We start from the raw sequence: 13102 nt of genomic DNA on the forward strand, positions 1-13102 counted from the left end.
GCTCTGCAAGACACGCGGCCACAGCAATCCTCACCGCACGCCCCCGCTACGTTCTTCTTCGTGTACTTTACACGCCTGATGTTGTTCTGATGACCGTTCCGCCTCATTGAACCACCAGAATGTCGCTTTCTACTTTGAAAACTCGGAAAGTAGACACTGTATTTTGATAAGCTGCTGCACTCTTTAGACTCGTGGTGTGAGCGGAACCTGACCGGTACTTTGACAATAAAAATGCGGCTGTGTGTCTCCGTCCAAAATCCGCTGCGCTGCCTGCTCGCACAGAGTCGCTCGTGCTCGATGCAGGTCGAATGTTTACTAGAAATTATGCAGAGACGGCGCACCTTGAAAGCAACATCAAGCCATGCGTGTGTCGTACGGTACGGATCAAATGGCCCTGGTGTCAGTGTGCCCTTAGGCAGCCTCTGTTAATAAATTAAGGATTGTTTTTTGATAAGCTCTGGAACTCCGAGTTAACCTATTTCTACCTGTATTTTTATGACCTGTTAAAGTTAGAGTTATTTTGAGTAAGCCTGTAACTTATATTTTACTTCATAAAATAAGACAATATATGCACTCATGTCATTGTAGTGTTTTACAGTATCTGTAGCTATTAATGTGATGCTCATAATTTTCAAGACATATTTTTCTGGCCCCTCATTTTGGATAATTTCCATCAACCGGCCCTCATTCAAAACTAATTGAATAGCTATGATGACTTTCACCTTCATTTAAGTGCGGATGTATACCTGGCCGAATTAAACTGTAGGGGGCGAGAATGAGTCAGACTTCGAACCTGTGTATACCTACTGTGAAATGACCACATCAAACGCGAAGTGCTGACATGGATGCAGCTATGAAGCCACCGGGTTTGCTTCAGGGAAAATTTATTTTTAAGAAGCTTCTGAATGGAAACCTCGACAAGACTAAGGTTGTTTGCACCTTGTGTAATGCAGAATTAGTTAGTTAGTCACTATTAAGGTAGCACACACATATTATGAATGCCTTCGGCAGAATTCAAATGAGCCATTTTAATCTAGATAAATCTAGATTAATTCCAAGATTACAGTGAGATTAATCTAGATTAAAAAAATCCATCTATGCCAATGTTTCCCACACATTGATGAGACAATGGCGCACCGCCATAGTCTAATTTAGGCCGCCATAGTCTCAATGTTCGCCCCAAAAATTATTTTATCAAGGCAAATGGACTTAACTAGCGGCTCTTATGATAGGCCTAAACAGGAGGGTAGCAGCGCTTATTATAAGGGGAAATCCTCGCGGCTGGTCCCCCACGCCTACCCCCCCTCAGCTGCGCAAGTTTGGCAGTGCATGCTCTTATAGCCCTGTTCACATACGTCGCTACTCGCCCGTCGCCCCTCGCCCGTCGCCCCTCGCCCGTCGCCCCTCGCTTTCTAGCTGAATTCTACTCGCTGGCAAAATAAATTCACTATAGCCGGCTGGTAATGGCCAGGCTAGTATAAGCGGCAACTATCTGTTGACGTCAACTGTCAATCATCTCTATTCTACATTCCGATTGGTACTCACTTGATACTCACTTAACTCGCATCGCAGAAAGTTAAAAATTATTTTATCTCCGTACCCGCCCACATCGCATCGCCTGTCCTGGCCACATTCCGCTAGAACACATTCACATTCCATTGACAGTTGTCACTCAAACACCAAGGAACGCTGAGGAATAGTCACCCACTTATATTATTATTATTATTATTATTATTATTAATAATAATAATAATAATAATAATAATAATAATAATAATAGTCATGATAAGCTAAGAGTATAAAGGCTTAGCACTGTTTTAGTCATTTTTGTTTTTTATCTTTTCTTGAATGCTTAAACTCCTCAACCCCATTTAGTATGTCAACATTTGTATCAGTACCAGCAGTTTGTAAGAAAATGGTCAGTAATTTATGTCATATTTTGGTTCTCAAAATTCACCAAATTGATGCATTAAAATGAAATCTATTCAAAATGTTCTCCCCTGGACCCCCCTAGAGCAGTGGTTCCCAAACTGTGTGCCGCGGCACACTGGTGTGCCGTGAGGCAAGTCCAAGTGTGCCGTGGGATTTTGTGACAACCATAGCCTACTGCAATATAGTATACAACTAGACAAAAATAATTATTTTAATTTACTATATACTACTTTGAATGCACTCATTCCATAATACAGAGGCAAACTCTTTATCTAAAAACTATTTAAAAAATCCTCAAAGAGGATCCCACATTTCGCTGTTCGCGCAGTTGCGCAGGTGGGAATTTAATTTAGACTGTGACACATCAAAGGCAGTAGGTCAACACAACATTAAAACATAAACAAGAGGGAAAATGGAGCGCTTTCTCGTGCGGAGCAAACCACCAAACACCAGTGCAGAGACTGCCGAGTCCGACAACCCACCGAAAGAAAAGAGGAAAAAAACTGTCAGCCGACAGTATCATGAAAGTTACCTGTCTTATGGCTTCAGTTGGACCGGGGATGTCAACATTCCTCAGCCGGAGTGCGTCCTCTGTCGGGAGAAGTTAACTAATGCTAATATGGTTCCAAGCAAGCTGAAGAGGCACTTGGAAACCAAACATCCCTTCCACGCTGAGAGAAACCTGGCCTATTTCAAAAGAGCGCGGGATCTGAACCAGAGGCAGCAAGACCGTTTGTTGGATTGTGTGAAAGTGTCTGAAAAGGCAATGGAGGCTAGTTACATGCTAGCGGAGCTTATTGCAAAGCAAAAGAAGCCTCACACAATAGCGGAGACACTCATCCTCCCTGCTTGCAAAATAATTGCAGGTGTCATGCTGGGTCCAGATGCCGCAAATGAGCTATCCAAGGTGCCGGCATCTGATAACACAATCAAAAGAAGAATAGATGACATGTCAGAAGACATTGAACAACATTTAACAGAGAAACTGCAGGCGAGCGGCAGATTTTCTCTTCAAATAGATGAATCGACCGACATAAGTGGGGCTGCCCAGCTCCTGGCAAACGTCAGGTATGTTGACGGTGACTCTATTAAAGAGACTTTTTTCTTCTGTAAAGAAATGGCAAGCCATACAACTGGAGAAGAAATATTCAAGGTAACTGATAACTACTTAAAAGAAAACAATCTGTGCTGGAGTATGTGCGTCAGTCTGTGCACGGATGGTGCGGCATGCATGACGGGGAGAGTGAGAGGCTTTATTGCAAAGGTAAAAGCACAAAATCCACAGATAGTGACCAACCACTGCATTTTGCACCGAGAGGCATTAGTTGCCAAAACCATGCCCCCGGAGTTGACTGAGGTGCTGAATCAGGCTGTGCAGATGGTGAATTACATCAAATCAAGGCCCCTGAAATCTCGCCTTTTCTCCCAGCTGTGCGCTGAGATGGGAGCCGACCACCAAAGCCTGTTCCTCCACACAGAGGTACGATGGTTGTCTCGGGGGAAAGTCTTATCCCGTTTTTACGAGCTTCGGGAAGAGCTTTTGGAATTTTCACGTGAACACGCTGTCCCACATAAGGACAGGCTCGCGGATGAGAGCTGGTGCGCCAGGCTGGCTTACCTTGCAGACATATTTGGGCATCTCAACGAGTTAAACGCCAAGCTTCAGGGCAGGAATGAAAACATTTTATCATCCACAGACAAGATTCGGGGCTTTATGGGCAAACTGACCCTGTGGCGCGAGGCTTTGGAACAGGGCTCCATGAACATGTTCCCGCTGGCATCAGCTGCGCCACAGGCAGCCAGTGAGCGCGCTATATATGCCGAACACCTTCAGACCTTAAAAGAGAGGTTTGAGCGCTATTTTCCACGTGTGGCGGACATCGAGGACAATGACTGGATCCGAGACCCATTCAACCAGGAGTCCGAGTCCTCAACCGAGAAGCTCACTATGAAGGAGAGAGAGGAGAGCGCAGAGCTCCGTGCGGACCGCACGCTGAAACTGAAATTTAGTGAGCTCACACTCGATCAGTTTTGGTTGGTTTGTGCATCAGAATATCCAACCATCTCCCACCACGCTATCGACCAACTTCTTCATTTCCCCACCACCTACCTGTGTGAGTTGGCGTTCTCCACTCTTGTTTACATGAAGAACAAGACCAGGTCACGGCTCTCTGTTGAGCAGGACTTGCGAGTGGCCCTCTCCTCCGTGCCACCAAGGATTAAAAAAATATGTGCGCCCCGACAGGCACATGTGTCCCACTGATTTGTTAGTAGGCAGAATATTTACAAAAAAAGCCTGATTCTAAATGTTACAGTTATAATTTGTGGGTCAGATTCAGGACCATGCAGCTTTCTCATGGACAGTTCTCTGCTGAATTTCTGTTTCCTTTGCCTCACCTGTCTGGTTGAAATGGGTGTGTTTGATTAAGCCCAATTTGATAAAGTTTAAATATTTTTGTGAAGTATTTTGTTAATAAATATTTCATGAGTAGAATAGTTGTCTTTGTCACATCTTATTTGGCATTAGTAAATAATTATAAACTTAACAGATAAACAGATGATATTAGTGATAACACGTGTTATAAGGCTATTTTGCACAATAGGTGTGCCTTGAAATTTTTATTTGTCCTTTGGTGTGCCTTGGGCACAAAAAGTTTGGGAACCACTGCCCTAGAGGATCACGAGCCCTCCCACTATAGTCTCCAAAAATCCTGTGGGGAAACACTACTACAATACTTATTTGTGCAATATTTTTATGCTCGTATTAAATAATTTGAAATTATATTTAACATCTACCAACAGTTATTTAACATCATACAAAAAGTTAGCGTGGTTATATGTTGTAAAGAATCTGTTGTCATTGAAACATTTTAAAACTGCTAAGAGCTTGAAGTAAATGAAGAGCAAAAAGGCCAGGACCACCACTGACACTGTGCCTAAGTTTGTCATCCAGACATGCTGGATAAAAGGCAGAGGGAGTGTTAGTATTAAAACATACACTCACCGGCCACTTTATTAGGTACACCTGTCCAACTGCTCGTTAACGCAAATTTCTAATCAGCCAATCACATGACAGCAACTCAATGCATTTAGGCATGTAGACATGGTCAAGACGATCTGCTGCAGTTCAAACCGAGCATCAGAATGGGAAAGAAAGGTGATTTAAGTGACTTTGAATGTGGCATGGTTGTTGGTGCCAGACCGGCTGGTCTGAGTATTTCAGAAACTGCTGATCTACTGGGATTTTCACGCACAACCATCTCTAGGGTTTACAGAGAATGGTCCGAAAAAGAGAAAATATCCAGTGAACGGCAGTTCTGTGGGCGCAAATGCCTTGTTGATGCCAGAGGTCAGAGGAGAATGGCCAGACTGGTTCAAGCTGATAGAAAGGCAACAGTAACTCAAATAACCACTCGTTACAACAGAGGTATGCAGAAGAGCATCTCTGAACGCACAACACGTGGAACCTTGAGGCGGATGGGCTACAGCAGCAGAAGACCACACTCCTGTCAGCGAAGAACAGGAACCTGAGGCTACAATTCGCACAGGCTTACCAAAATTGGACAATAGAAGATTGGAAAAACGTTGCCTGGTCTGATGAGTCTCGATTTCTGCTGCGACAGATGACAATGAGTTCACTGCACTCAAATGGCCTCCACAGTCACCAGATCTCAATCCAATAGAGCACCTTTGGGATGTGGTGGAACGGGAGATTTGTATCATGGATGTGCAGCCGACAAATCTGCAGCAACTGCGTGATGCTATCATGTCAATATGGACTAAACTCTCTGAGGAATGTTTCCAGTACCTTGTTGAATCTATGCCACGAAGGATTAAGGCAGTTCTGAAGGCAAAAGGAGGTCCAACCCGGTACTAGCAAGGTGTATCTAATAAAGTGTAGTGACATTCATAGCCAAGTTAAACTACCTGGTCTATGCATATCTTGAATCTTTTTAACATTGAGGAATTTCCAAAGGTATGTTAGTCTATTCTGTTGAACAGGTATTCCCTTCTGTGTCTTACCCTGTCCCTCCTGGTCATTTTCAATGACCTCAGCCTGAGTTATCCACTCCATATAGCCCTTGAGGTCCTCGTCTAGCTGCTGGGTTTCCCTCAGCTTTTGAAATTCTCCACGGGACTTGGCCTTCTCTCGCTCTTTTGTAAACTCACTAGTGGGAAACAAGACAATCAATCGCAACAAAAAAGACACAGGATGAAATGGACAGACCCAAGAGTAAATCATACGTAATAAATCCATTGAAGTGTGGTCTTACCCACTGAGCACACCCAGAACCAGGTTGAGCACAAAGAAGGATCCAACCAGGATTAGTGTGGTGAAATAGATCCATGGCCATTCCATTCCTATGGCATCATTTACCTGTATAACAAAGGACACTTTGTCTGTACCAGGGACCAGTAACTATACATTATTTTATAATAATAATACATTTATTGATAAGGCACTTTCTGTCAAAGGGATGTACAACAAGACATCAATGATAAATTCACCTCCATCAAATATAAACTATTGCATTACTTACTATACAAAAAGTGTAATTTGTATGTTGAGATGCTAATGCATGATAATCTACTGTGTATTGTAGGTAAAACGATCATTTAAATACTCTAACTCAAAAATTAGAATAATATCTTACCCAGTAGAGGACATCAGTCCACCCTTGTGTGGTGATACACTGGTAGACAGTCAGCATTGAAAAGCCGAGGTTGTCAAAGTGGGTGATTCCATGGTTTGGGCCTGGCCAGCCAGCTCTGCATTCTGTGCCATTGATGGTACAACGCCGACCATTCCCAGCTTGGGCACATGGAGCCGGCTTTTCATTCTCCACTGTAGCAATGATATCTGACAGCCAGAGGAGGGTAATTGTGGTTAGTTAGGTTTACGTGTATATGCATGTATTGTACACATGATCTCACTTTTCCCTCCCAATGACAACTCTACCTAAATTCTGTCAAATTTAGAGTATAAATCATATACGAGTGCTCTTTATTTCTCAAATCAAAATATATGAACCTCACTTTTCTATGCGTAATGTAACATTTTCCTTACTTTTTTAAACAAGAGAGCATAATTAATAAAAAATAATTGCATTATTATAACTTTATTATGCATTTTTAGAATTTTTTTTAATGTCCTGACCTGAGGACAAATCATCATTTTTAGAATGTTTTTTAAAGTCCTGACCTGAGGGCAAATCATAATTTCAAATTGTCTAATACATGTGATACATGTGACACTATATATTTATTCCCTACGCGCCTCATGGGCAGTCTTGTGTTCCCTCCTTCAAACTCGGGTCCTCTACGAGAGGCCTGGGATCCTGAGGGTTCTGCGCCGTATCTCAGCTATTTCTAGGACTGCACTCGTCTGGACAGAGATCTGAGATGTTGTACCTTGAATCTGCTGGTGCCACAGTCCCAGTTTGGCAGTTACAGCTCTGAGTGCTCCGTTTACCACTGGTTCCACTAATACCTTCACTCTCCACATCTTTTCTAGCTCCTCTATTTCCTTCTTCCTGATGTTGCGGTCACCTGGGATATCTACATCTATCTCGACTGCTGTCTTGTTGTTTTTCCACCACCACGAGGGTTAAAGGGGCCCTATTATGAAAAATCGACTTTCAAAGGTTTTCAAACCTAAAATGGGTCCCTGGGGTGTCAATAAGTCCCCACAGTATCAGAAAAGACCACCATCTCCCTTTTTATCTTTCTCAATTTGAAAGAAATCCTCCTGATAAACGAACTGTTTGCAGAATGTCCACTAAATGACGTCAGCAGCTAATTTTGCTGTGCCTTATATGGGTCATCTCGGCTCATGAGAATCGCTTCACCTGTGTGGTCCCGCCCACATAATCCCCATATACCTGTTGGCTGTCAGTGTGATGTACATACAAACCAGTAAACCAAAATGCCCAAATCAACGGAAAGCGAGTTGGCAGCAAGCCACACAATTGCTGATATTTACTCGCATCGTCGGAGCATCTACGTAGGAAATGTGCGCACACGCGTCTGTAAATGTGTGTTTGTGTGTGCGACGCACTTCACCGACAGGAGCTTTGACAACATGGGTCGGTACAGCTAAGGATATGCCTCTAACCTGAGGCTAAAGTTTGGATCAATACCGACAGTCCGAGAGCCAACCACAAACACTGAAGTGGTAAGTTTCTAAATATTATGTAATATGCCAGCTGCCGCTGTAACCAGCCAGCTGACGCTAGCTGTAGCCGGTGCAGGCCGTCATAGCGTAGCAGCTAGCCGTCCCCTGGCAAACCCCGAGCAGCTGGGAGGCTGGGTGAATGTCCGAAGGAGGCATAGTTCTAAACCAAAGCCCAGAGTTAACCACTATGTTCACTTGTCCAATCGACTTTCCCCACTCATCCGATTAGAGAAGCCAACTCTGGTAATTGGTAGCTCCATTGTGAGACACATGAAAATAGCGACACCAGCAACTATAGTCAGATGTATCCCAGGGGCCACACTTCTCTGCGCCTCCATTAGAGCAGTCACCCACCCAAAACCAAAACCACATAAGAACGGTGTCTGTCCCCCGACCACCTAAATGAATTTGGTCCAACAGAAAAGGGATTTCACATGATAACCTAATAAAATTGAGCCCTTCTCTCTCATCTAAAGCAGTATTAGTCAATGACTTAATATCAAATAATCATATTGATTTATTCTGCCTGACTGAAACTTGCGTGATGAAGACTATGTTTGCTGAAACAAAGCTAGTCCTCCCAGCCATATTAATACTTATATATCTCGAAGCAGCAGACATTAGAGGAGGAGTTGCAGCCATTTTTGATTCAAGCCTACCAATCAATCCTAAACCAAAACTAAATTACCGTAAATCCTCTAATACTGGCCTGTATTCTATTACCGGCCGGTCTCTAACATTGGCCGGTCTCGCTGTCGGCAGAGGTAAATAACGGCCGGTCTCTAATGGAGGCCGGGGCAAGTGTCCACTGGCAGCGTTATTTCCACGCTTCCCATCCATTATCAGCCTGCCTTGACATGACTTTGTGTCACGGAGATTTTGGCTGAAGCTATATTAGAGGATTTACGGCAGACAGGACAGCTGTGAAAGTGATCGTCCAATCAGGTGCAGCCATGAAGTGTGTGCGTGATTGTATGAAGGAGAGCACCTGTCAATCATCCTCCTACTGGCAGCCCACCAAGTGTGCAATACTGGCAAGCGGTAAACGTTGTTTACCGTAATATGGCAGCTGCGGAGCACCTTGTATTTTATAGGTTAAAATATAAGCTTCTTTTTTTTTCAAAATTAGTGATTTTCATTTTTTTGCAGAATATGCAAGTTGAGATCATGAAGAAGCCACTCCATGTTTCAGACAGTATTGGTTGCTTTAAAAGTATACATTTTGTATTTGTAGTTTCAGAAAAAAATCTGTAGTTTTCTGTCCTTGCTGGGGAGTGTACTGCAATGCAGTTCATTTCCTGATCAGCGTAGACCATTCATGCACTGTTGTTATTTTTTCGGCAAATCAGCTGCATCTTAGAAGCGAAACACATGGCTACTTATTCAGTGCCCCTCCCTCGCAGCGGATCAGCTGGAGCGGAAGATATCAGGCTATATCTACGGTTACATTTCAACGGGATAAAGACAGCGAAATGGAGGAAATCCGTAACTTTGACTGAAAATGCTACGGAAGAAGAAAGGAGAACTCTCTCCTTGGAAGACATTCATGTAGCGACAAACTTTCTTAGCTTATGTACAGCATTCGGATGGATTCTTTAGCTGCCGAAAGAAAGCAAACGGACATACAGTAGTTACATCGGAGATGACTGCATCCACCAAAACGCTGCAGACGAAAAGAAAGTCCACCCAGACCTCTTATTTCATCGGAGCCAACGAAGTCTGCAGGAATACTTTTCAGGAATACTTTTCAGTTTATTATAGGGTGAGTTTCCGTTAACATCCAAGTTATCTACTTTGCTTAGCTAGCTAAGCTAGCTCAGTTCTGTCGTTTTAAAATTTTATGCACATCGAAACTAAGCTGTAATGGGAGGTTTTTTGCTCGTAATGTGGGCATCTGATTTAACAGTAAGGTGCGAAGGGGCCTGTTGGCATTGCTTGAATTGACTGTGATGCCAATAGTTTAACAAGCCTACCTGAGGACAATAGGCTAGTTGCTTAATCATTAGCACTAGCTACTTAGACGGTGCCAGATATCACTGAGTGACATCTGTAGGGGGGAGGGCTTATCTGAATGAGATGCAAATGAGCACCATTGTGTTTCCTTTCTGGCCAGGTGAGGTGAGGTGAGATTTGCAAATCTTTCAGGCCAGTTTTCTCAGTGAACGGTTTTCAGAGAAGCATACATTCAAATGGCCACAACTTTGTCAAATATTATCAGAGTTCCATGTGTCAGACATCATTGGAAAGCTTAGAAACTACACTTTTCAGAATATGTAACTCAAAATGCCCCAAGGCCGACTTGTTCCTGGGTTTTTTTTGTGGCTGGTCACATATTAGAGGATTTGCAGTATTCTCAGCCTTTCGCACCAAAACTGGAAAACAATGCAGCCAATTCTGTTTGTTATTGTGTATCGTGCTCCTGGTCCATATTCTGAATTCTTATCTGAATTCACAGAGAATCTATCAAGTTTAGTCTTTAAATCAGATAAAGTTATTATTGTGGGGGATTTTAATGTCCATGTGGACAGGGGCGCCCTAATGGGGGGAAAGGTTAGGACGATTCTAAGGGCCCATGACTGATAGGGGCCCTAAAATATTAGAACATGAGTCAATTTTATTAAATTAACCTGTCATCGTTAATCAATCATTTCCATTAATAAAACGTTTTATGTAGAGTGAAAATAAATAACATTAACGTTAATTCCACTGTTTTCTGACAAAAAGTAACAATTTCAAACCTTTGTACACCCCCCTGTATTTAGAAGAAATGGTTCGGTCCTCTTTTCAAACTCAGATCCTTATCCCATACCACTATTGAGAGTGAGTAAGGAGGGAGGATTGTATTATATCTAAACGACAAAAATTAGGCTTTCAAAAGCAAAAAGAGAGCAAAGAAAAGAAAGATAGAGAAGTTAAAGGGCAACAGTATGTCACACATTTTTTCAGCCAAAAAGGTGAGTGTATTTGATGAGTGGCGTTTTATTTTCCCTCTGATGAATTCAAGGATAATACACCAAGTTAAAATTCAGAGTTTTTGTATTTCACTCCTCTTTTAGCTGACATTAAATCAATGCAGGTAAACCTTTAGCAGCTATTCATACTAAATAAGTTGTCCCTGTCCACTGATGCCAGGATCAGATGCATCTTCAGGCTCAGCAGCTCTGTCCCCCCATATTGATAGAGTAGGAAGAAAGTGCGGACAGGGCTTGTTATCATGGATATACAACTTTTTTCAAAAAGAAAAAGTATTGAAACGAGATGCAGGTGAGATGAGACAAGACCTCAGTCTTTTCTCATGGCTCAGTATGTGTTAAAGGAAAACACCACCGCATTTCCATACTGAACTATGTTCTGCTCTGATCTTAGACGAGGTGATACATACCTCCCTCTCCTCTGTGCGTGCACTCAATGGCTCTTGCGCGCACTCCGTGCAGCGCTAATTTGCTAGCATGTAGCTTGTCCCAGTATATTCCTTAGGATCCAAAGGGGGGTGAAGTTAGAAGCGACCAAGCACTTCCACGTTGTCCCTATTTAAATACGGTTACGTGAATAGTTACACGACCCAAGTTTGGTTACACAAAATGAAACATGCCAATTTTTCTAAGCGGATAACAAGGATAACTATATAGTATGGCGGAATAACAACTGGAAGCACTTCGACGTCGGCACAGTAATATCATCACTCCGCTCCCCCTCTTACTTCCATCAATAGAACCTATGTGACCTGCACGCCGTCGCCTGCACTACCTGTAGTAGTTTGTGCACAGTTGAGGAAGCATCAGGTTGTAGTAAGATAGTTTGTGAACAATCAAACATCATGGTTATAACGTGCATCATACAGGGTTGTGAAAACAAGCAGAAGGTATATAGTCCCGTCATGTTTTGAGTGATGATATTACTGCGCCGTATGGAAATGCGGTGGTGTTTTCCTTTAAGCTACTGCTAATAAAAACGGAACACTTCCTATTTGTGCAGTGCAGCTTCACATTAAGACCGTGTAACTGGCTAAAAATGAGTTGACTTTTATTTTGAAGCAGACACAGGATGTAGCACTTTACACAGACTGCAGTTCACATACCAGCCCTGTTTAGTTGAGAAGCCCCTGACTGCAGACCTGCAGACCTCAATGTGGGCGGAGTTAAACGTTTAACCACGCCCACTCTCCAACATTTGACACCGCCATCAGAGGAGTCATGCTGCAGGTTTACAGTGAGGTCTGATGTATTCCTTGGGTCTCCTTCCACGCTTCTGACTGACGCTTTGGTATGATAAATAATGGAAGTAAGTGTGACTGTTATGATATTGTTCATGTAATTTTAGGTGTATCGTTAGGTTATGTGAATTAGCTGAAAATGAGCTAATGGTATATTTAAACTAACGTCATACTAATATCAGAGTGCATTCGGTGGTATATGCACTGTAAGTTAATGAGACCAATCAGAGTACAAGAAAAACATTAATGTCAGTATTTAGTGACTTTGTAATCCACAAAAGTCCACAAAAAGCAGTGACCTGTCATGTCCGTTTTGCAAGTACAGTGCATCCTCTAAATATCAATTGGACAACCACATTAAGGGCCATGCCTACGTGAGGCACAAAGGTAGTACTTTTGAAATGTAGTTATTGAATACACTGTAATTAATTAATTACTGACATTTTCCCCTAATTTATAGTGCAATGTATTTCATTCAATTTTATATTTTTACTTTACTGGTATGCCTCTTTCAGAGTTCACAATCATCAAGTGTGGATTGGGTTGTCGAAAGACAAGTCACTTTCACTGCCTTTATTGCCAAGCAACACTAATCAACAGGGCTCAGTTTCTGAAACACCTAATGGGCCATGACCATGGACCTCAAGATTGTCCAGCGGCTCCTAATCAGGCCACCATGGCCCCACCAGATCCTCCACAGGCCACTGTCACCCCTCCAGATCCTCCACAGGCCCCCAAACAGACCACCCTGGCCCCTGAAGACCCCCAGCAACCAATAGTCT

At 42.8% G+C, this 13102-nt stretch overlaps 2 protein-coding genes across 2 annotated transcripts in view; one reads left to right on the forward strand and one right to left on the reverse strand.

Moving 5' to 3' along the window:
- Positions 1-13102, reverse strand: part of cacna1sa (calcium channel, voltage-dependent, L type, alpha 1S subunit, a) — a 95922-nt gene that overhangs the window by 46683 nt on the left and 36137 nt on the right. The window contains exons 6-8 of the mRNA XM_084025240.1: positions 6588-6793; positions 6207-6310; positions 5956-6101 (exon numbers count right to left, since the gene is read on the reverse strand). Of these exons, the coding sequence (XP_083881366.1) occupies positions 5956-6101; positions 6207-6310; positions 6588-6793 (456 nt within the window). The remainder of the gene's footprint in view (positions 1-5955; positions 6102-6206; positions 6311-6587; positions 6794-13102) is intronic.
- LOC311027266 (uncharacterized protein) lies at positions 5077-5463 on the forward strand (the record flags this gene model as incomplete). The annotated part of the gene is made up of 1 exon (XM_084031198.1): positions 5077-5463. One exon carries the CDS (start codon positions 5077-5079, stop codon positions 5461-5463), a length of 387 nt encoding a protein of 128 aa, XP_083887324.1.

The sequence above is a fragment of the Eutrigla gurnardus genome (assembly GCF_963514095.1).
Source record: "Eutrigla gurnardus genome assembly, chromosome: 2".
NCBI classification, from domain to species: Eukaryota; Metazoa; Chordata; class Actinopteri; order Perciformes; family Triglidae; genus Eutrigla; species Eutrigla gurnardus.